This window comes from Plasmodium falciparum, assembly GCF_000002765.6.
Source record: "Plasmodium falciparum 3D7 genome assembly, chromosome: 7".
Lineage (NCBI taxonomy): Eukaryota > Apicomplexa > Aconoidasida > Haemosporida > Plasmodiidae > Plasmodium > Plasmodium falciparum.
In genome coordinates, this window is record NC_004328.3 from 1,265,184 (window position 1) to 1,289,637 (window position 24,454).

Consider the following 24,454-nt stretch of genomic DNA (forward strand, 5'->3'; position numbering starts at 1 on the left):
ATAAATGAATTTATAAAATTGAGAATATATTGTTTATAAATTCATGTATATATTTTTTTTAAAAATAAATTATACTACATTTTTTTTTTTTGTGTGTATATTTTCTTCCATAATATATAAATAAGACCGAATTTATTTTTTTATATTAATTTATAGCATTTATAATGTGCTTATTTGATTTGATTTTTTTTTTAATATATATATATATATATATATATATAATTAGAAAGGCATATTTTTATTTTCTTTTATGTTGAAACATATATTTAAATTAATCTTATTTTGGACAAATAATTAAAATACTAATTAAAAATAAAATAAATAAGTAAATAATGTATATTTATATATGGATTAATTTTTACTCTATGGTCTCACTTTAATGTGGTTTTTTTTTTTTTTTTTTTTTTTTTTTTTTTTTTTTTTCATGTTATATTTTATAATTAATTATATATGTCTATATTTTTTTTATTTTTTTCATAATTAAATGAATTTATAATAATATTTATATAAATCTTTCTTTTTGTGTAAATAATTTATGTGATGGTTCACTTGAATGTTAACCTATATAAAAAAAAAAAAAAAAAAATTAAAAAAAGGAAAATAACAGAGGAATTGTCTTATAATAATAATAATATATATATATATATATATATATATATATTTATATATATCCAAAAGTATTTATAATCAACACAAAATACATTTCCTTATATATATTAAAAATCGATGGAATTAGAAAAGACACATTTAATAAACTACTTTTTGGAAATCTGCCCTACCGTTTTAGATTGTTCTCGAAAAGAACTTCAATCAGTTTTAATTAAAAAAGAAGAAGAGAAAATAAGAAAATTTCTGTTGGATAAGAATATTAATTTAATAGTTATAGGAAAAGAAGGTAATGATAATGTAGAAAGAGAAATGGATGATAAAGAGAATGATAATGTAGATATAAATATGAATGAAGAATATAATAGTATGCGAACATCCAACTTGGATAATAAATATAATAATTTTTTATTTGTAGAATTAATGATAAATTACAAATGTGTAACTAAAAGTATTTCGATTGCTTTTATGAAAAGAAATAAAGAAAACTTTTTATCGTTAAATGATAAAATAGATAATAGAAATAAGATAAATTTATCAAATGAATTATTAATGTTTGTATGTGGACAAAATGATTGTAATACTCCATTAGATTTAGTATATTTATATTTATCTCAAGGTTTTAATAATATTTTTGATGCAGCTTCTGGTTATGGACAGAATATATCAGGTCCTGATTCATCTCATTTTAATTATGGAACAAAAAAAGATGTAGAAAATATGTTTAGTATAAATAATAAATATATAGGATATGAAGGAGAAAATAAAGTATCAAATATATTAATGAATAATGTATCTAAAAAATTGAATGAGTTATTAATATCTATGAAGAATGCACAGATTGATTTGAATATTCCAATAATAAATTTACATGTTGATAAAAGAATAAAGAAGTTATTAGAAGAAAATCCAAATGTTGATGATATGAAACCTGATAAATTAAAACAATTATGTGAATCTCAAGAATTTATAAATCAATTACAAAAAGATGTTACTAAATGGATTGAAGATATACAAAAGTTAACAAGATTAAATGGAGAATTTAAAAGTGGTGGGAGTGCATTATCTGAAATTAATTTTTGGATAGGTTATGAAAATGCTTTATACCAACTAGAAAGTCAATTAAAAAATCCTGAAGTTATATTAACATTACATATATTAAAAAATGCTAAACGATATTTTGCAACTATGTCTTTTGATAGTGATATACAATTAAAACAATCGAAAGAATATGTATTAAATGTCAATATATTAATGAAAGATTTTCCTATAGAAGATTTATTAGGTGCAACAAGTATACAACAAATTATTCAAGCTGTTCGAAATATATTTAATCATTTAAAAAAATTAAAAAACACAACAAAATATCCATTATCCAGATCTTATAATTTTGTTGAATCATTATCTAGAGATTTAAATAATACTATGAAAAAAGTTCTATGCACTCAATCATTGATGAATATGGATTATGAAGAATTCGATGTACTCATTTCTGGGTGTGTCGAAATATTTAGATTATGGAATGAAGAAATGAGAATATTTAAGGATATGGTAAGAGAATTGATAAAAAAAAGAAGTTTTAATGAAAGAGCTCCAGCTAAAATGGTATTTGAACATATCCATTTACAAGAAAGGTTAGATGAAATTAAAAAGTTTAGAAAACAACATGAAAAATTCAAAAGCGTTATAAGTACAGTATTTGGTTCTAATAATAAGTCCTTAGGTATTAATTTGTATAAAGATATTAATACAGCTTATAATATATTTTTATCATTAGATCCATTAGATTTATCTAAAAACGGTGAAGATAATTGGGAAAAAGCAAAGTTATCATATGAATCTAAAGTTAATAGAGTTGAATCTCAAATAACATTTAAATTAAGAGACCAATTAGGAGGTTCTAAAACTTCCGCTGAAATGTTTCATGCCTTTTCTAAATTTAACCCCCTATTTTTTAGACCTAAAATTAGAGGAGCTATACAAGAATATCAAAATACATTAATACAAATTGTTGTAGATGATTTAAGGAAATTACAAATGATTTATATCAACGGTTATTTAAAAAGTGATTCCCAAAAAGTGTCTACTATTAGGGATATTCCTTTAGTAGCTGGATCAATTATTTGGGCTAAACAAATTGAAAGGAAATTAGAAGATTCATTAAAAAGAATCGAAAATGTTTTAGGTAGAGGATGGGAGCAACATTCTGAGGGCAAAATTTTAAGACAAAATATTGATAACTTTAAAAATTTATTATCACAGAATAAAACATTTGAAAAATGGTTAAAAAATATTAAGAGCGCAGATAAATTTGATATGTATGATAACATTATAAATATAAAAAAATTAGGAGGAAATAATTATGAAATTTTAGCAAATTATGATTTCCAATTTTTTAATATTTTTAAAGAAGTGCGGTATTTACAATCTATAAATTTAAGAGTTCCTTATTCAATAAAAGTAAAAGCTGATGAAACTAAGTTAATATATCCATATGCATTAACTTTACAAAAAACGTTTAGGACATATATGAAAATATGTATTTCTATGGATAATCAAGCTAAAGATGTACCATTTAATCAAACTATCAAAAAATTAGTAGCTGCTATACATAATACTGTACAGAATAAAATTAAGGAAGGGATTTATTTACATTGGGATTCAGATATAATCGAAACATATGTACGAAAATTATCAGAAACAATAAATACATTTGAATTCATGGTTGATGAAGCCATGAATAAAAATAAAATTGTTTTAGATTCATTAGAAAAAATGAAAACATGTGAAGTATGTTTTGATTGTAATGAACTAAAATCGTTAATTGAAATTATTCAGAAAAAGGCAGATGAATTATATCTAGAACATTATAGAAACGTACATATATGGATTGAAGAATTGAATATACATATAAATAAAATATTAACTGAGAGATTGGAAGAGATTATAAAAACATGGACATGTGAATTTGTTAATTGGCCTAATAATGGAAAAAGGTTCATATGTAAAGAAAATATACATGAATTTAAAATAAAAAATCAGAAATTTTATTTACATCCATCTATTGATTCAATGAGACAAATATGGTTCTCAAAATTATCTGACGCAATAAACATCATTTGTGGTATAACAAGAATTAAAAATATTTATCAAAAGAAAGAGAAAACAAATGAAAAAATACAAATAAAAAGCAAAGGGAAAAATACGAATAATGAAAAGGATGATGATTATATATATTATACTAACGATTCTAATAATAAGAATAATATATATAAAAATAAGTGTGATGATAACAATAACAATATTGTTATCAATGATGTAATTTTAGATAATACTTATAAATACATTATATATTTTATAGACAAGAAAATATATGATAATGCAATTAAATCTATTAATGATATGGTAGATAAGGCACAGAAATATGAATCTATTTGGTTACAATATAAAACATTATGGCAAATAGAAATTGGAGATATAATATCAAGTTTTGGTGAAGATATAGAAACATGGAAAATATTTATGAATGAAATCAAACAAACAGAAAATACATTCGATACATTAGATACAGAAAAATATTTCGGACCGATTGTTATAGATTATAGAATACTTCAATCTAAGGTTAGTTCTAAATTTGAAATATGGCAAAAAGAAATAGTATCTGAATTTTCTAAAAAGTTAGGAGAAAAAACATTATATTTAAAAGAAGAAATTGAAAAGGCTTTATATGATTTAAATACACAATCAGAATTAAAGAATGAAACCGAAATAACAGCTATGCATATATTGTCTATGACTCCCAAGGATATTGTTGGAATAATGAATACCTATGATATGGATATTCTATCGAAAACATGTAATAGTATATATAATTTTATTGAAAAAATAAATGAAATTAATAAAAAGGAAGAATTGGAATGGAGTAAAAAATGTGATTTATTAAAACAAAGTGAAGTATTATTAGAAAAACAAAGATATACATTTCCTACTAATTGGTTATATATAGATAACATTATAGGTAAATTAGAAACTGTAAAACAAATTTGTAAATATCAAATAAAATTAATTAAGGATTATCTGCCATATATACAAAGTATGGTTTTAGATTTTGATAGAAAAGTACAAAATAATATAAAAGAATTATTTGAAGAATGGAATAAAAATAAACCTTCTCATGGAAATGCAAATAGTACAAAAGCTTTACAAATAATAACTACTTTTGAAGAAAGAATTGATATAATTAATGAACAATATGAGATATCAGAGAAAATAAGAAAATTATTAGAATTAGAAAACAGTGAATCTGAAATTGGTTTTCATGTTTCACCTAATATACTTAAAGAAGAAATTAATTGTGTAAAAGGTATATGGGATGAATTAAAGATAATTTATTCAAATATATGTGATATGAAGAAAATGTTGTGGTCTAATGTTGATCCTAAAGATGTTAAACATCGTTTAAATAATTTATTAGAATCCATAAAAAAAATACCAGCAAAATATCGTCAATATGAAATATTTGATAATGTACAAAATGAAATACAACAATATTTGAAAACGTATAGCTTATTATTAGATTTAAAATCTGAATCATTAAAGGAAAGACATTGGAAATTAATTTTACAAAAATTGAATATTAAAATATACTATAATAAATTAACCTTAGGCAACTTGTGGTCTCTCCATTTATGTATTCATGAGAATGTATTAAGTGAAATATTAAATCAAGCACAAGGAGAAATGGCATTAGAACAATTTCTTAGAGGATTAAAAGATACTTGGAATGAATATGAATTAGAACTTGTTCAATATCAAAATAAATGTAAATTAATAAAAGGATGGAATGATATATTTTCTACCATTGATGATCATTTAAATGCAATTCAATCAATGAAAATATCTTCTTATATAAAAATATTTGAAGAAGAAACATTTACATGGGATGATAAATTAAATAGATTACGTAATTTATTAGATGTATGGATGAACGTACAAAGGAAATGGGTTTATTTAGAAGGTGTATTAAAAGGATCGTCAGATATAAAATCATTATTACCTCAAGAATATAATAGATTTAAAATAATTGATTCTGATTTTATTAATATTATGAAAAAAACTAGTGATAAACCAAAGTTGTTAGAATTGTTTCAAATGGAAGGGTTTCAGAAACAATTGGATCGATTGTCTGATTCTTTATCAAAGATTCAAAAAGCTTTAGGTGAATATTTAGAAAAACAGAGGAATAAATTTCCAAGATTTTATTTCGTTGGAGATGAAGATTTATTAGAAATGATTGGTAATTCTAAAGATGCTAAAATAATTCAAAGAAATGTTAACAAAATGTTTGCTGGTATAAATTCGTTTATATTAAAAGAAAATACAAATGATATTATATTAGGTATGTCTTCACGAGAAGGTGAAGAGGTTTTATTTTTGGAAGCATTAAATATTAGTTCATTTAATACATTAAAAGAATGGTTAATAGTTTTAGAAAAATCTATGAAAAGTAGTTTAGAATTTTATTTAGATGAAGCAGCAAAAGAAATATTAGAAATGGATATGATTGAATGCACGAAAATTGAAAATAATAAAATATTGTTATGGTCAGAAAAATATCCGAATCAAATTATATTATTATGTTTACAAATACTATGGACTACGAATATTGAAAATGAATTAATAAATTTTTCGAAAAACCCTCCTGATGAATCCAATACATTATTTCATAAAAGTGAAAAGATATGTTTGAATCTTTTAGAATTTTTAGCAGTTAATGTTGTTAAACAAAAGGATCATAGAACAAGACAAAAATTTGTTCAAATGATTACTGAATTAGTACATCAAAGGGATGTGATACGTATACTTATAGATAAGAATGTGAATAATGTTAATAGTTTTATATGGTTACAATATATGAGATATTATTGGGATTCCAAAAAGAAAGAAAATAAAATCAATTTAATTATAAAAATGGCGGATGCAACTTTTGAATATGGCTATGAATATTTAGGAATGTGTGAGAAGTTAGTTCAAACTGAATTAACAGATGCATGTTTTTTAACCTTAACACAAGCATTAAAAATGAAATTAGGAGGAAATCCATTTGGACCAGCTGGAACAGGAAAAACGGAGAGTGTAAAAGCCTTAGGTGCACAATTAGGAAGATATGTATTGGTATTTAATTGTGATGAATCTTTTGATTTTACTGCTATGGGTAGAATATTTGTTGGTTTATGTCAGGTTGGTGCTTGGGGATGTTTTGATGAATTTAATAGATTAGAAGAAAGAATTTTATCAGCAGTATCTGAACAAATATTAACAATACAAACTAGTTTAGTTCAAAGAAAAAATGAAATAGAAATATTAAATAAAAAAATAGGATTAAATAAAAATGTAGGTATATTTGTTACAATGAATCCAGGATATGCTGGAAGATCTAATTTACCTGATAATTTAAAACAACTTTTTAGAAGTTTTGCTATGATTGAACCAAATAAACAATTAATTGTTGAGGTGACATTATTTTCTCAAGGTTTTATTAGTGCTGAACATTTATCAAGTAAAATAGTTTCTTTATTTGATTTATGTTCTGAACAGTTATCTAAGCAACCTCATTATGATTTTGGATTGAGATCATTAAAAAGTGTTTTGAATTCTGCTGGAAATTTGAAAAGATTAACTTTATTAAAAGATGAATCAAAATATGTGCAAAACAATCAAATAGGTTTTAACGAAACATTAGATAATAATAATAATAATGACAATAATAATGAGAGAAAAACTACTACTAATACAAATGAAAGTAATATAATTTCAATGGAACAAACCTTATTATTAAAATCTGTATGTGATACTGTTTATCCCAAATTAGTTTCCAGTGATATTATTTTAATACAGAGTTTATTAAAAGGTGTATTTCCAAATGTGAACGTAGGAGATTTAGAAGAAAAAGGTTTAATTAATGAAATACATCGTTTATGTAAATTAAGACATTTTACACCTGAAGAAAAATGGATTACAAAAATATGTCAAATATATCAAATAATGAAGTTACAACATGGTGTAATGTTAGTTGGAGATGTTGGTACTGGGAAAAGTAGTGCTTGGAAAATACTTTTAGATTCTTTAGAAGCATTAGATAATATAAAAGGAGTAAGTTATGTTATAGATGCCAAATCTTTAGATAAAGAAGAAATATATGGAAAGCTTGATAATATTAATTTAGAATGGACTGATGGTGTATTTACAGGTATTTTAAGAAAAATTATTTATAATTCTTCTACTCAATCAGGAAATACAAATAAAAGACATTGGATAGTTTTTGATGGTGATGTTGATCCTGAATGGGCAGAAAATCTAAACAGTGTTTTAGATGATAATAAATTATTAACATTACCAAATGGAGAACGTCTTCCAATTCCTGAGAGTGTTAGAATATTATTTGAAGTTGATACATTAAAGCATGCTACATTAGCTACTGTTAGTAGATGTGGAATGATATGGTTTTCACGAGATATTTTATCACCAATAATACTTTTTAAACATAAATTGAATATGTTAAAATATGGTGATAATGATTATCCTCGCAAAATGGATAAATTCAAGTTATTACTTATTAATAACAACGAGCGTATTACCGAAAAAAATCAAAATGGAAATGAAAATGGAAATGAAAATGAAAAAAAAAATATTAATATTATCAATAATAATAATAGTAACAATAGTAATAATATTTATAGTATGAATCATATGAATAATTATAATGTAAATGCGAATGAACACAATCTACAACAATTTGATAATATTGATAGCGAAAATATAATGGATAATATAAGAATGAATTCTAGAATTTTTTTTGAAGAAAATGAACAAGAAACCAGTTCATCATATATAATAAGAACCATTCCTTATAGAGCTGTAAATATAATTAGTGATTATTTTGAAGAAAATGAATTTGTACATCAATGTTTAGTTGAAGCAGAAAATTATGAACATGTAATGGATTATGAATATATAAGAGTTATTGAAAGTACTTGCTTATTATTACAAAAAGGATTTGATAATTTAGTTAAGAAGAATGAAAAAATAAATAATACATTATCTGATGATGATATAGAAAAATATATATCTAAATGGTTAGTAGTAAGTATTTTATGGGGTATAGGTGGCTCCTTAAATCTTGAAACACGAGAAAAATTTTCCATGTTTGTTCAATCCATTTGTTCTATACCATTACCTAATGATTTATTATCGAAAGGGAAAATGCCTAATATGGATAATACTAATAAAATATCAAATACGTTATTAGATTATCAACCTAATATTGAAGATGGAGAATGGATAAATTGGAAAGAGCTTGTACAAATAATAGATGTTGATAGAACAGAAATATCCGATGCAACTTTAGTTATTGAAACTATGGATACTATTAGACATGAAACCATTTTGGAAGGATGGCTTCATTTAAAAAAACCATTTATTTTATGTGGTCCTCCTGGATCAGGAAAAACCATGACATTAACTTCAGTTTTAAAAAAATCATCTGAATTTGATATAGCATCATTAAATTTTTCTTCTGGATCTTTACCAAACTTATTATTACAAACGTTTGATCATTATTGTGAATATGTGAAGACAACAAGCGAATTGGTTTTAAGACCGTTGCAACCAGGAAAATGGCTAATAATTTTTGCTGATGAAATTAATTTACCTACACCTGATAAATATGATACACAAAGAATTATTATGTTCATGAGACAAATTTATGAATCACAAGGTTTTTGGAAATATGACGTTAATAATAATTCATGGAATTGGGTTAAAATAGAAAGAATTACTTTTGCTGGTGCTTGTAACCCTCCAACAGATGCTGGAAGAAATCCTTTAAGTAATCGTTTTTTAAGACATACATCTGTTTTGTATGTTGATTTTCCAGGTTATGAATCACTAAAACAAATATATGGAACATTTAATAGAGCTATTCTTCGTAAATTTCCACAATCCTCTCATATGGCAGATAATTTAACACAAGCAATGGTTGATTTTTATACCAAATTTTCTGAAACATTTACTATCGATATGCAACCTCATTATATTTATAGTCCAAGAGAATTAACTAGATGGAAATTGGCATTATATGAAACATTAGAAAGTTGTGATGAATTAAAAACTAAAGATTTAGTTAGACTTTGTATATGTGAAGGTTTAAGAATTTTTCAAGATAGACTAATATATAAAAAGGAAAAGAAAGAAACCGATAAAATTATAGATGATATATTTAAATATTCTTTTCCAGATATTACCAAAGAAGATTTATTAAGACCAATTTTATTTAATTCTTATATGAAAAATTATTATACAGAAATAGATAAAAAAGATTTAAAAGTATTGATACTATCCAAATTAAAAATATTTAACGAAGAAGAAATAAATGTACAATTAGTTTTATTTGATGATGTTTTAGACCATATTACAAGAATTGACAGAGTATTAAGACTTCCATTGGGACATTTGTTATTAGTAGGAGCATCTGGTGCTGGGAAAACAATATTGTCTCGATTTGTTTCGTGGATAAATGGATTATCTGTTTTTCAAATACGTGCTGGAAGAAATTATACTACTGAATCTTTTGAAGCAGATCTAAGGCATATTATGAAACGTGCTGGAATTAAAGAAGAAAAAATAACATTTATTTTTGATGAATCGAATGTTTTAGGACCAGCTTTTTTAGAAAGAATGAATGCATTATTAGCTAGTGGAGAGGTTCCTGGTTTGTTTGAAGGGGATAATTATATAACCTTAATTAATGAATGTAAATCGGCTTATCGTTCGAATATAGGTTTAGATGAATCAGATATATTTAAAAAGTTTACAAAACAGGTTCAACAAAATTTACACATAGTTTTTACTATGAATCCTGCAAATCCTGATTTTGCAAATAGACAGGCTACATCTCCTGCTTTGTTTAACAGGTGTGTTATTGATTGGTTTGGTGATTGGCCTTACAGTGCTTTATTACAAGTTGCTAGTGAATTTATTTTTAATTTAATTTTACCTGATAATAATTTTTATATGGATTATGTAGGAAATGAAGATGGTCCAATTAAAGGTAAAATTCAATATAAAAATAATAAGGCGTATTTTTTGTCAAGAGCTATTGTAGAAATTCATAATTCTGTTGTACATATTAATAACGTTTTGATGAAAAAAGGGAATAGATATAATTATATGACTCCAAGAGATTTCCTTGATTTTATTAAACATTTTTTGAAAATAATAGATGAGAAGAAAGAAGAAGTTTCTAGTCAGAAAAATCATTTAAATTCAGGTTTGAATAAATTAAAAGATACAGAGATACAAGTTGCTGAGTTGAGAAATTCGTTAGCCATAAAAAAAAAGACACTTGCTGAAAAGGATTTGGAAGCAGAAGAAAAAATGAAGCTAATGATAGAACAACAAACTGAAACAGAAGATAAGAAAAAGAAAGCTGAAATATTATCTAAAAAATTAGACGAACAATTTATAATTATTGATCAAAGAAAAGAAGTTGTTAGAAAAGAATTAAGTGAAGTTGAACCTAAATTTAGAGAAGCTGAAGAAGCTGTTAAAAATATTCCAAAAAAAAATTTTGATGAATTAAGAGCTATGGCTAATCCTCCTATTTTAGTAAGGAATGCAGTTGAAGCAGTTGCTATATTAATTATGAATGAAGGTGATAAAAATGTTACATGGGAAGATGCTAGAAAAATAATGAAAGGACAAGACTTTATAAATAAAGTATTATATTTAGACAAAAAGGCGGTAAAACCACAAACAAGTTCTCAAATTAAGAAACGTATAAATAATAATGATTGGGATGTTGAAAGAATAAATAAAGCATCAAGAGCTGCAGGTCCTCTAGCTAAATGGGTTGAATCTGTTATTACATTTTTAAATATCTTAGAAACAGTACAACCGTTAGAAAAAGAAATCGAGAAATTACAAGAGGAGACAAAAGTTGCTGAAGATCAATATAATGAACAAAGAGATATAATATGTGAGCTTGAAAAGAAATTAGTTCAATATAAAAATGATTATGCTCAATTAATTAGTCAAGTACAAAATATAAAACAAGAAATGGAAATGGTAGAGAATAAAATAAAAAGATCTATTAATTTAATAGATAATTTAAAATCAGAAAAAGAAAGATGGTCTGAAACATTTATTAATTTAGAAGAAGCTTCCGAAACGTTTGTGGGGGATTGTTTAATAGCTGCGGCATTTTGTGCATACATTGGATTTTTCGAACATTATGAAAGACAACGATTAAAAAGGACATGGGGAGAAATTATAAAAATGCATTATATAAAATACAGAAATGATTTATCATTTATTGAATTTTTATCGAGGCCATCAGAAAGATTACAATGGATTGGAAATGAATTACCAAGTGATGATTTATCTATAGAAAATGCAATCATTATAAATAATTATATACGATATCCTATGATAATTGATCCCTCTGATCAAGCAACAACATTTTTGTTAAATCAATATTCTGATAAAAAGATATTAAAAACTTCTTTTTCTGATAAAAATTTTATAAAAAATTTAGAAAGTGCCTTGCGATTTGGATCTACATTATTAGTATATGATGTCGAAAAAATTGATGCTATATTAAATTCAGTTTTAAATCAAGAAACACATAAACAAGGTGGTAGGTTATTAATTACTATTGGTGATTCCGAAGTTGATTTTTCACCTTCATTTAATTTATTTTTAACATCAAGAGATGCCCATTTCCAATTTACCCCTGATTTATGTAGTCGTGTAACATTTGTAAATTTTACGTTAACTCCATCTTCTTTACAAAATCAATGTTTAAATATGATACTAAAGAATGAAAGGCCAGATATAGATAAGAAAAGATGTGACTTATTAAAATTACAGGGAGAATATAAAGTGAAGATAAGGGAGTTAGAAGAATCTTTATTATTAGAATTATCTAATGTAAAAGGTAATATTTTAGATGATGACAATGTTATAAGTACTATGGAGAAATTAAAGGTCCAAGGAGCTGAAGCTTCTAAAGAAGTTAACATAGCAGAAGAAGTTATGGTAGAAGTTGAAAATGTAAGTAATCAATATTTATTTTTAGCACAAGGATCAGCTAGAATATATTTTATTTTACAACATTTATGTAATATTAATTTTTTATATCAATATGATTTAAATTTCTTTTTTAATATAATGAAAGATATGTTTAATAATGATCATTTATTATCAATAGTTAAGAAAAAAGATCATTATAAAGAAAGATTAAAAGTTTTAGAGGATTTACTTTTTTCGTTAACCTATAATCGTGTAGCTAGAGGATTGTTACAAGAAGATAGATATGTATTTGGACTTCAATTATGTTATGTTAAGAGCATAATAAATCCTAATATAGATATGGATCAAAGTTATTTACATTATTTGTTGAAAGATCATTATTCAAATCAAGAAATAGATGAATTTGAACATAAAAAAATTGAAAAGAACTTATTACCAGAATATAATGATGAACAAATTAATGCATTAAATAATTTAATAAAACATAAATCTTTTAGTAATTTAAAAAAATGTATATTAAATAATAAACAAAAGTGGATAGAATTATTACATTCGGCTGAACCAGAAGAGTTGGTTTGTTCTATACTCAATGATATGAATATGAGTGAAGAATCTATGGATAAATCAGATGAAATGTTGAATAAAAATAAAAATTTGAATATATTGAATAATGTTGAATTTGGAAAAGATGATGATATACCCGAAGAAAAGAGATATATAAATAATGATAATACAAATATGGATACTACTACTAAAAATAATAATAACATGAACAATAATAATAATATGAACAATAATAATAATTATATGTTGCAAAATAAAAATGATATCTCTTCGTGCTTAAAAGAATCCTTGATTATAAAAGCAATAAGACCAGATAAACTGGAAAATTGTTTTAATAAAATAATAAATCACATATTAGGTAGAGATTTTTTGTGGATCCCTGAATTGTCAATGAATGATTTTGAAAAATATGTTAAGGAAAACGCAAATGGAAATATTCCAATTGTTCTAATAAGTTCTCCTGGTTTTGATCCTAGTAATAAAGTTCAACAATTAAGTGAGAAATGTAAAATTCCATTATTTTCTATTGCTATGGGTTCAGAAGAAGGTTATATATCAGCTGAAAGGGTTATATTTACTGCTCAAAGTAATGGTGGATGGGTTTTATTAAAGAATATTCATATATCTACAAAATGGTTACATGAATTAGAAAAAAATATTCATAAAGCTACGACAAATAAAAATTTTCGCTTATTTTTAACTATGGAATTTAATCCTAGAATTCCTCAAAGTTTAATGAGAATATCATTAACATTTATGTTTGAACCTCCTGTTGGTATAAAATTTTCTATTTTAAGATCATTTTCTTTATTTTTAGAAAATAGAGAATTATGTGAACCTAAAATAGCTAGATTACGTTTATACTTTATAGTTTCATATCTCCATGCAATAATATTAGAAAGAAGAAGATATACTCCTATAGGATGGACTAAAAAATATGAATTCAGTGATTCAGATTTAATGTGCGCTTTATCTGTTGTGGATAGTTGGTTAGATAAGGCTTCAACTAAGATAGGGAAAAATGTAAGTGAACATATTGATCCTTGTAATATTCCTTGGGAAGCTATAAAAAAGATATTAAATGAAGCAATATATGGTGGTAGATTAGATAATATGGTAGATCAAAAGATATTAGATACTTTTATTGATCATTTAATGAATAGTAATTCTTTTGAAACTGATTTTAAATTAAATATTTGTAATAGTACATCATTAAATAAGGATTTTTTAGTATCACCTGATTTGTTTAGGAATATAAATGATTATATAAATTGGACTAATAATATGAGTAATACTGATTTACCTGCATGGTTAGGTTTCGGTCAGCAAGCCGAGGGGTTGTTAACAACTAGAACAAATTTCAGTATTATATCGAAATGGAATATATTATATAGTAAAAGTCGTTCTGATGTTTATGAGCCTTTACCTCATTCTCCTTTAACAAAATCGTTGAACGAGGAAAAATATATAAGTTTTGAACAATATAAGATAAAAAATATTAAAGAAAAAACCATCAAAGATAAAGATAAAAATAAAGATGAAGATAAAAATAAAAACAAGGAAAACGATGATAATAATAAAAAACATATAGGTAATAACAAACTTGTGATATCTTCTTCTGAAAGAACTGAAAGTGAAACTTCAGAATCTTCTTGTACAGTTAGCAGATCTATACATGTTTATTCCAATAATGAAAATATTTTGTTCATCAATAAAATATTAGAGAATTTACCCCAAAATATACCTTGCTTAGAAAAAAACGAGGAGAAGCTGAGGAATGCTGTATTTAGATGTTTTGAGAGAGAAAATAATTTATTTAGTGATTTATTAAAATTAATAAAAACAAATTTAAATCAATTAAAAAATGTTCTAGAAGAAAAAGTAAAATATACAAATAAAATCAGAGCATTAGCAAAAGATTTAAATTCATTTAATGTCCCATCAAATTGGTTACTAGATGGAAATACAACTAATTTAAATTTGACAAATTGGTTAAAGGAATTAATTAATCGTTTATATCAAATAATAGTAATAACACTAGAATTTAATGAAAAAAGTTGTATTGATATAAATGAAAAAAAAAAACAAAAAAATATAAATATAGAAAATAATGAGGATCATAATTTAAATGATTTTTATAAAAGAAATAATGATAATATATTATCCCATTTTAAATTGAATAATAAAGAAAAAAAATTATCTATAAATTTCATTTGGCTAGGAGGATTGTTTTATCCTAGAGCTTTTATAACAGCAACGAGACAGTTATCTGCTTTTAAATTTAAAAATTCCTTGGATGATTTAGAATTATCAGTATTAATTGGAAATAATAATAATATGAAGTATGATGATATGATTCATTTTACTATAACTTGTTTATCTATAGAGGGTGCCGAATGGAGCAACAAAGATAATGTAAATTAAAATAAAAAAATAAGACAAATTAAAATTGAAAAAAATTAAAATTAAAAAATTTTTAAAAAATTACTAAAAATTTTTATAATATATATATATATATATAAATATGTACGTATGTACTTATGTATGTATGTATTTATTTATTTATTTATTTTTATTTTTATTTATTTTTTTTTTTTTTTATGTATACACAAATTATTATTTATCATTATCATTTTATACATATATTTTTTATAGTGTTTAATTTTAAGTGATGAGCTCACAATTGATTTGCCTCCTGTAACGCTAACTTGGGAAAAAAAGGAGATTTTAAAGCAAAAGCAAAAAGAAAGTAGTTCCTCTTTACATTTTATGAATTTACCAATTTATTTAGATAAATCAAGAAATTCATTTATTGGTTTTTGGAATTTTCCAGTTTCTAAAGGTATATCTGAACAAATCTGGTATCAAAGGGGAGTGGCCATATTTTTATCAAAAACGTATTAATCTAAATAATATATATATATAATATTAATAATATATTATTTTTTTTCATGATAATTTATACATTTCATAATATATTGTTTTTGGGGGTGTAAGAGATATATCCAATTAAGTTTTATAATAATATACATATCTGATTGATTATAAGATTTTTTCGTAATTTTATATTACACAAGAAATTAATAAAATTATTTTTTTTTTTTTGCTCACGTATTTTATTATTAATATATAAATATTATTATTACATACAAATATTTATAGGTGTATAATATATTAACACGTTTGTGATTTTTTTTCTTTTGAATAATCAACATATAAATATATATATATATATATATATATATATATATATATATATTAACAGATTTATAAAAATACCCTTAACATTTTCTGTAAGTCTCTAAGCAGTTATAATATTTTTGCATATATATATATATGTTTTATTTTATTTCCTTTAAAAGTTGCTTCCTCTTTTCATCAGCTGTTAAATTCGAATTACGTATTACAGAATTATTATTCGCGTTGGATATATACGGTTTGTTCCATCTTTCAATTTCCTCATTGGTAAAAATATCTGCTTTTTTCTTTTTAAAAAACAAATTATTATTTTTTGGTTCGTTATATTCGCTAAATAAAATCCAAACGAGGCCAACAGTTATTCCTATAAAAATAAATAAATAAATAAATATGTATATATATATTTTTTTTTTTGTCAAAGTAGGATAATAAATATGTTGAATATTATACTAATAAAATAAGAATAAAATTTCCATATATACACAAATTACACCTAAAAATATACTTATACAATTAAAAAAAAAATATACATAAAATACATAATTAGGTACCTGAAAACCATACACTAATTTTGAATGCTGGACTTCCCTTAAGTAATATGGTTCTTTTAAAGGTTTTTATTTCTTTTACAAATTTGTTCATATTAATTAAGGGTAAAATTAAGGTAAGTACAGTGGTCATATTATAAGTTAAAGAAATATGAAAAAAAAACCAAAAAAAAAAAAGAAGAAAAAAAAAGAAGAAAAATTAAAATATAAAAAATATATGTATATGTGAAAGGGAAATTATAAAAAATATTTATATTAAAAAAAAAAAAAAAAACTAAATATAATAAAATAAAAAAAAAAAAGAAAAAGAAAAAGAAAAAGAAAAAGAAAGAACATACAAATGGTTATATATAGATTTTTGTAAATGTAAATTAAAAAAAAAAAAAAAAAAAAAAAAAAGTGCACAGTCGTTTTAAAAAAAAGGTGAGATATATATTCATACATATGAAAATATATATGTGTATATATATATATATATATATATATATATATATATATTTTATTTTAAAATATGGAAAAAAAAAAAAAAAATTTTCTTTTTATTTAATTCATTTAATATAATTATTGATATGTACATATTTGTTCTAGTTTTTCATATATATATATATATATATATATATTATATATATTTTTTTTTTTAAGCGTGTTTTATAAATGTATATATAAAAAAGGATATGTTTTATTTTTAATTATGCCTATCTACAATGGGATGAATTTGGTATAATGGTTTTTCTTGATATTCGAAATAATTTATTACGTTTAAGGCATGACCTAAATTTAATTGTAACCCGTAAGAAATGTCATAAATTCATTGGCGCTTCACATAATTATTGTTCTGTATATTTAGAAGAAGAAGATGTTGGTATTAATCATTTTATGAGTGATTTATTAGATATAGAAAAAGATGAAAAGGTAAAAGGAGAAAAAAAAATGAATAAAACTAATAATATAGAAAAAGGAAAGGATAATTTAGAATGCGTCTTTAAATATAAGTGTGAAGATTTTCACGTTTATGAAATTAATAAGAATAGAAACATTTTAAATTTAAAATATATAAGAGAAAAATTAATGAGTGATAAATTAAAAAGCAAAGAATATGATAGTTATAAAAAGAATAATATGCTAATATATTTGAATCAATATAATAAATCATTACAAGATAATGTTTTAAAAAATAATTATAAAGAAAAGGAAGAAAGAATAGAAAATAATTTGAATATATTACTTAATAATCATTCGAATGAAGAATGTTTACATTTTATTTTATACAAAGTTAATAAAGATACTCAAGAAGCAATACGAGAAATTAGTAAAGTGTCAGGGATTCCAATTACAAGTTTTCACTATTCAGGTTTTAAAGATAAAAGAAGTGTTTCTACTCAAATAATATCAACTAAATTAAATTACCTAAAAGAATTAAATAATTTAAAAGATTACTATATAAATAAAAAGAATAAAAAGTTATTAATATGTAATATAGAAAAGGTGAGAGATAAAAAAAAAATTGAATTAGGAGAACATTATGGAAATAAGTTTATAGTAGTATTGAGAAATGTACAAAATAATGAAGACTATTTAAGAGATAGATTAAAATATATAAAGAAATATGGATTTATAAATTATTTTGGTATGCAAAGATTTGGTATATATAAAAATACATTTAATAAAGGTAGGGTACTTATATCAAGAAACTATAAGGAATATATAAATTATGTCTTGGATCCCCATATTTTTGAAAAACGACAATATTGTGGAAATCATATTAAAGATAGTATAAGTATTTATATGAAAAAAGCTTGTGAACTGTATCATAAAAGAGGAAAAGATGGGGACAGAGTGAAGAACGCATCAGTTGCATTTCGTTATATTACTCATAAGATGAATAAATTATTGACTAAAATAAGAGAACATGAAAAGGAATCGACATTAATGGTACCATTTAATAATAATATTAATAGTAGTAGTAGTAGTAGTATACAATATAAAAACGAAATTAATATTAAAATGAATAGCCATATAAATAGTAATAGTAAAAATAAAAATTATGTGAATCATAAATATTTGTATTCTTATATGACAAATTCTGAATATGAAGCTTTTATTCTTCTTCGAAATTTATATCTTTTCGAAAAGAATAAAAAGGACATGAATAATATGTCATTTAATGAAATGGATAAAAAAGATAATTTGGATAATATAAAGGAACAACATGATGATAATAATTTTTATATAAATAAAATAAGATGTGTTAAAGGAATAAGTATGGAAACAAGAAGATTTCATATGCATTCTTATAGTGCAAAGATATTTAATTTATTAACATCTTATAGATTATATAATTTTGGAATAATATTAACTAAAGGTGATTATATAATTACTAAAGAAAAGCAAACACAATCAAAAGAATTAAAAAATCAGCATAATTATATAACAATATATGATAATGAAACAAATTGTTTTAATATACATAATGTTGTTTTACCAGTTCTTGGTAGTATGTCCCCTAGGTTATCATATTTAAATGTATTTTTATCGTTCTATAGAAAATATTATATGAAGAATGTGAGATTAGTTTTTATGGAAATATTATTTTATTTAATTTATATATTATATGAAGATAATTTATTTAGACCTAAAGAAAATGTAGTTAGTACTTTTTTAAGAAATTTAAAAGAATATGTATTTTCGATAGAAAAAAAAACTAATAATTTTACGATTAATGAATCAATACATATATTTTGTAAAGATATTTTATTTAAAAAATATCCCATTAAAAATATAGTACATTTGATAAAAGTATTTGATAAGTATATAAATTCCTTTGAATATGAATATGGAATGACTTGTGTTTTTAGAAATATAATTGTATTACCCAAAAATTTATATTTCTCTTTTACTAAATATAATGAACCCAAAGTAAAATTTGTTCAAGATTTATATTTAATAAACGTATCAAATAAAAACGATATGTTTAATACAGAAGATAATAATGAAAATAATAAAAAATTAAAAAATTATACAATAATAAATGATCATATGAGGTATGATAAAAGTTTGACAACAACTCAAATTAAAGTAGAACACGATTCAAAAGATATATATGGTAAAAACGATACTTTGTCATATAACCAAGGTGATTTTAAAAATAATATAAGTAAAAAAAATGTAATATATAATTATAATGCTTTGATATTAAGCTTTAGTTTATATTCTTCGTCTTATGCTACTATGTTGATAAGAGAATTGTATGGAAAAAAAAATGAGTTGTTAGTGCACAATCTGATAAAAAATTGTAAAAAATATGATCAAAGGATAAAAGATTCAAAATGATACAATAAAATAATATATATATATATATATATATATATATTTATAATAGGTGCATATGTTTTATTTTTCCTTATCAAATTAAAGAAGTGTATACGTGTCTTATATATATTACACACTATATGAAAAAATATGTATTATATATTATATATATATATAATTTATATTTATATTTATTTATTTAAATTAAATAATATATACTTATATATATTATTTCTACCTTTAGTTATTTTTTTGTACAAAAAAAAAAAAAAAAAAAAAAAAAATTTTGAGAAAAAAGGAAAAACACAAAAAATTAAAAAAAAATAATAAATAAATAAATAAATAAATTAATAATAATAATAATAATAAATTACATAAACAAATCGAAATAAATATTATTCTTTTTAAAGATATACAATTTAAGTGTACTATAATAAAATATATAGTAACTTGAATAGAAAAATAAATAAGAAATATATAACGTATAAAAAAAAAAAAAAAAAAAAAAAGGTATATGAAATATTGGTGTGTTTATAAAACATGTTTATACAATAATAGTTACATAAAATCTAAAAAAATATCTCTAAAACAGTCGGTAAATTGTTCAATTAAATTTTCGTCATTACATTCAGATTTGAAAATCCAATTAATTGAATTATCTCTTTTGTTAAAAATTAATTCAATAAAGATATAATGTTTGGTATATAACTGAGAGTACATATAAAATTTAAGACATTGATCAATTTCTCCTGAAGCAAGTGTTATTAAATTATATTTGGATATTAATTGATCAATAGTATCTAATTGTAAATTATAATAATTTTTTCTTAAAAAAATTTTTTCATTATTTTGTTCAGGTAATGCATTCCATTGTGTTTGATATACTTCAGGGTTTATACTATCAACATCGATTATAATATTTTTTAATTTTTTAAAGGTAGATGTATTATATATATGATCCAAATTTATTATTCCATTATTATTTTCTGTATTTATTATTACATCATGTAAATTTGTTGAAACATTTTTATTTGTTTTTTGTTCTTGATTTGTTAATGTATTATTATTATTATTATTATTATTATTACTATATTTATTATTTTGATTTGTTATAGCATTTTGTTCATCCATAATTAATATATCTTCATTAATATTAAGCAAATTGTTATTATCATTATTATTGTTATTATTGTTGTTATTATTATTATTATTTTCATTTTTGTCATGTATTGCGTGCTTATGATCTATTACATTATTGTACATTTGATCAGCTGTATAATGATTATTTAAATGAATATCTTCTGTATTATCACAACCATTTAATTGGCTAGTGGAATCTTTTGTTATGTCACTATTTTCTTCTGGATCGTACACGGCTCCGAAAGCTATTTTTGAATATTCAACAAATTTATTTAGAGGTTGTTTATATAATACAGATAAGGTATTAAATTCATTATATAACTTATCTAATAATAAATTTTCATTCGATTCAGAGAAATTTTTGACAATTTTTTTTTTACAAGCAATGATATGAAATGCTTCTTTATAATTATAACTTAAGAGTTTATAATAAAAGAACATTTTATCTGTAAGTTCAGGATATTTATAATTTTTTAATATATTATCAAATAATGTAGAAACGATGTTTTTCATTTCAGCAGGTCTTCTGTATAAAACTTTAACACAAGCCGTTAATAATTCTAACATGAATAAATAAGAACAATTTCTTAAATTTATATATTCTTCTAAAAGATATGGAGCTTCTTCAATATATTCACAGTATTCACCTATTATCCATATATAAGATATAATACCACCATTATCAATTAATCTATTACCATGTTTTATTATTTCTTCGATAATTAATTTTGTATATTCTTCATATTTTCTTAAAATATTCACAAGTATTTTTATTGTAGCACTACATATATACGAATAATTCATTGTCATAAAATTTGACAAAGATAATTCTACTACCCTTGAAATGCATTTAGGAATTTTTAATGCAATGGATCCTATGGATTCTATGGCTTTTTGAGCAATCTCAACATTAGCATCTGAAATGTATTCACTCAATTCGTTGATTATTAAAACTACATTATTCTAAAAATAAAATATAAATTAATGATCAAATGTATAAATATATAAATATAAATAAATAAATATATATATATATATATATATATATATATATATATATATATATATATATATATATAATACCATAAATCATGTAACAATTTTTTTTTTTTTTTATCAGTTTATATATTTCATTTTATATATTTCATTTTATATATTTCATTTTATATATTTCATTTTATATATTTCATTTTATATATTTCATTTTATATATTTCATTTTATATATTTCATTTTATATATTTCATTTTATATATTTCATTTTATATATTTCATTTTATATATTTCATTTTATATATTTCATTTTATATATTTCATTTTATATATTTCATTTTATAATTCTTTTTATTTTTACCTTTGATGCTACTGATACAAGAATGTCCAACTTAATATCTTTTATATATGTTAAATCATTATATCTAAAGAAAAAGTGCTTATAGTCATAATCAAAAATTTTATAATTCAATTTATTAGCTTCATGCAATAATAAATTGGTATGTAACAAAACAATATAAGCAATTTCATTGGACGAAGTTGAAATTAATGTAAGTAATGGATCTTTCATTCTTTGAAAAATCTGTATTTGTAAATTTGTATCATTAATAGAAAAATTAAGAAAGCATTTCAAACAAGCTAGAAAGACAGTTGAAGAAAAATCTCTTATATGATTTTCTAATATATTCATAATATCATACATTTCATCTTCATTCTCTGGTATATATGTACTTACTATATATAAAATTACACTTTTCCCCCATTCATTAAAATGAGATAATTTATTTAACATATTAAATACAATTTCTTTATTTACTTTCAATCCACCTTCATCAATCAATATTTCATTTAGAGCATGTACAGAATTGATAATGCATTGAGGATCTTTATCTAATAATTTATTTTTTAAAATTTTTATAATATCATTTCTTATCGATAAATCAGGATTCATTTTAATTAATTTTACACAACTAATAATTGCAATTCTTCTCACATATGAATTTTTATCATTTAAACCATTAAATAAAGGACCTTCAATATATTCAAATAAATTATTAATTCTTAGATTACAAAATGTACGTAGGGCTAAACCACGTATTATAGGATCATCGTCTTTGCTGTCTTTTTGAAGTGTATTTATCGTTAGTAGGGACAATTCTGAGTTTGTTTCTACAAATACAAAATGAAGAGACAATATAAGGAAATATAATAATAAAAAAAAAAAAAAATATATATATATATATGTATATGATGGTACAATAAAAAAATGATATATACAATAAATATATTCATATATATATATATATATATATATATATAATTGTATAATGACTCTTTACCTGCATAATTGTTTAAATATAAATATATCATTTTTTTCTGTATTATATCATTTGTACTAGATATCATTATGATATCTGGAAATAACTTGGATACATCCACACCTAAAGTCATATAGGCTATTACCTTTTTTAACACTTCTCTTTTTTTATCATCATTTTTTTCTTGAGGTAATTTTTTTAAAACGTCTTTTAATTTGTTAATTTCACTCTATAAAAAATAAGATATATATATATATATGTACATTTGCATACATTTTTAATGTACAAAAAAATAAATAATAAATCTATATATTTTCTACATCTCTATTAATATATATACTTCAATAAACATATTATTTTTTTTTTAAAATACATATAAAAATATATATATGTATAAATCATTATACGTTCGAATGATATATTTTTATCATTTACTTGGCTTGGAGACATATCAATGGAAAATATATATTTGTATATATGTAATAATGGTAAAGAAATTTAAACCTAATATATTATTTATTTATATATATATATATATATATATTCTTCTTCTTCTTTTTTTTTTTTTTCTGTTCAAATGTTACAAATGTTTTAAATTTTAGGTATTATTATTTAATGTTGTAACAAAAAAATTTGAACTTTTATTATTTTATTCTATTCTATTAAATAGATGATATATAAAAAATAA

At 22.2% G+C, this 24,454-nt stretch overlaps 4 protein-coding genes across 4 annotated transcripts; 2 read left to right on the forward strand and 2 right to left on the reverse strand.

Moving 5' to 3' along the window:
* Positions 1-726: 726 nt before the first annotated feature.
* Positions 727-16,164, forward strand: PF3D7_0729900 (dynein heavy chain, putative; the record flags this gene model as incomplete). The annotated part of the gene is made up of 2 exons (XM_024473147.1): positions 727-15,675; positions 15,916-16,164. The coding sequence occupies 2 exons, from the start codon at positions 727-729 to the stop codon at positions 16,162-16,164; spliced, it is 15,198 nt and encodes a 5,065-aa protein (XP_024329053.1).
* A 437-nt stretch (positions 16,165-16,601) lies between these two features.
* PF3D7_0730000 (conserved protein, unknown function) lies at positions 16,602-17,139 on the reverse strand (the record flags this gene model as incomplete). Its single annotated transcript, XM_001349159.1, has 2 exons — positions 16,602-16,822; positions 17,010-17,139. The coding sequence occupies 2 exons, from the start codon at positions 17,137-17,139 to the stop codon at positions 16,602-16,604; spliced, it is 351 nt and encodes a 116-aa protein (XP_001349195.1).
* A 590-nt stretch (positions 17,140-17,729) lies between these two features.
* Positions 17,730-20,336, forward strand: PF3D7_0730100 (tRNA pseudouridine synthase D, putative; the record flags this gene model as incomplete). Its single annotated transcript, XM_001349160.1, has 1 exon — positions 17,730-20,336. The coding sequence occupies one exon, from the start codon at positions 17,730-17,732 to the stop codon at positions 20,334-20,336; it is 2,607 nt and encodes an 868-aa protein (XP_001349196.1).
* A 537-nt stretch (positions 20,337-20,873) lies between these two features.
* PF3D7_0730200 (AP-4 complex subunit beta, putative) lies at positions 20,874-24,216 on the reverse strand (the record flags this gene model as incomplete). Its single annotated transcript, XM_001349161.2, has 4 exons — positions 20,874-22,418; positions 22,809-23,617; positions 23,788-23,995; positions 24,202-24,216. The coding sequence occupies 4 exons, from the start codon at positions 24,214-24,216 to the stop codon at positions 20,874-20,876; spliced, it is 2,577 nt and encodes an 858-aa protein (XP_001349197.2).
* Between the last annotated feature and the right edge of the window lie 238 nt (positions 24,217-24,454).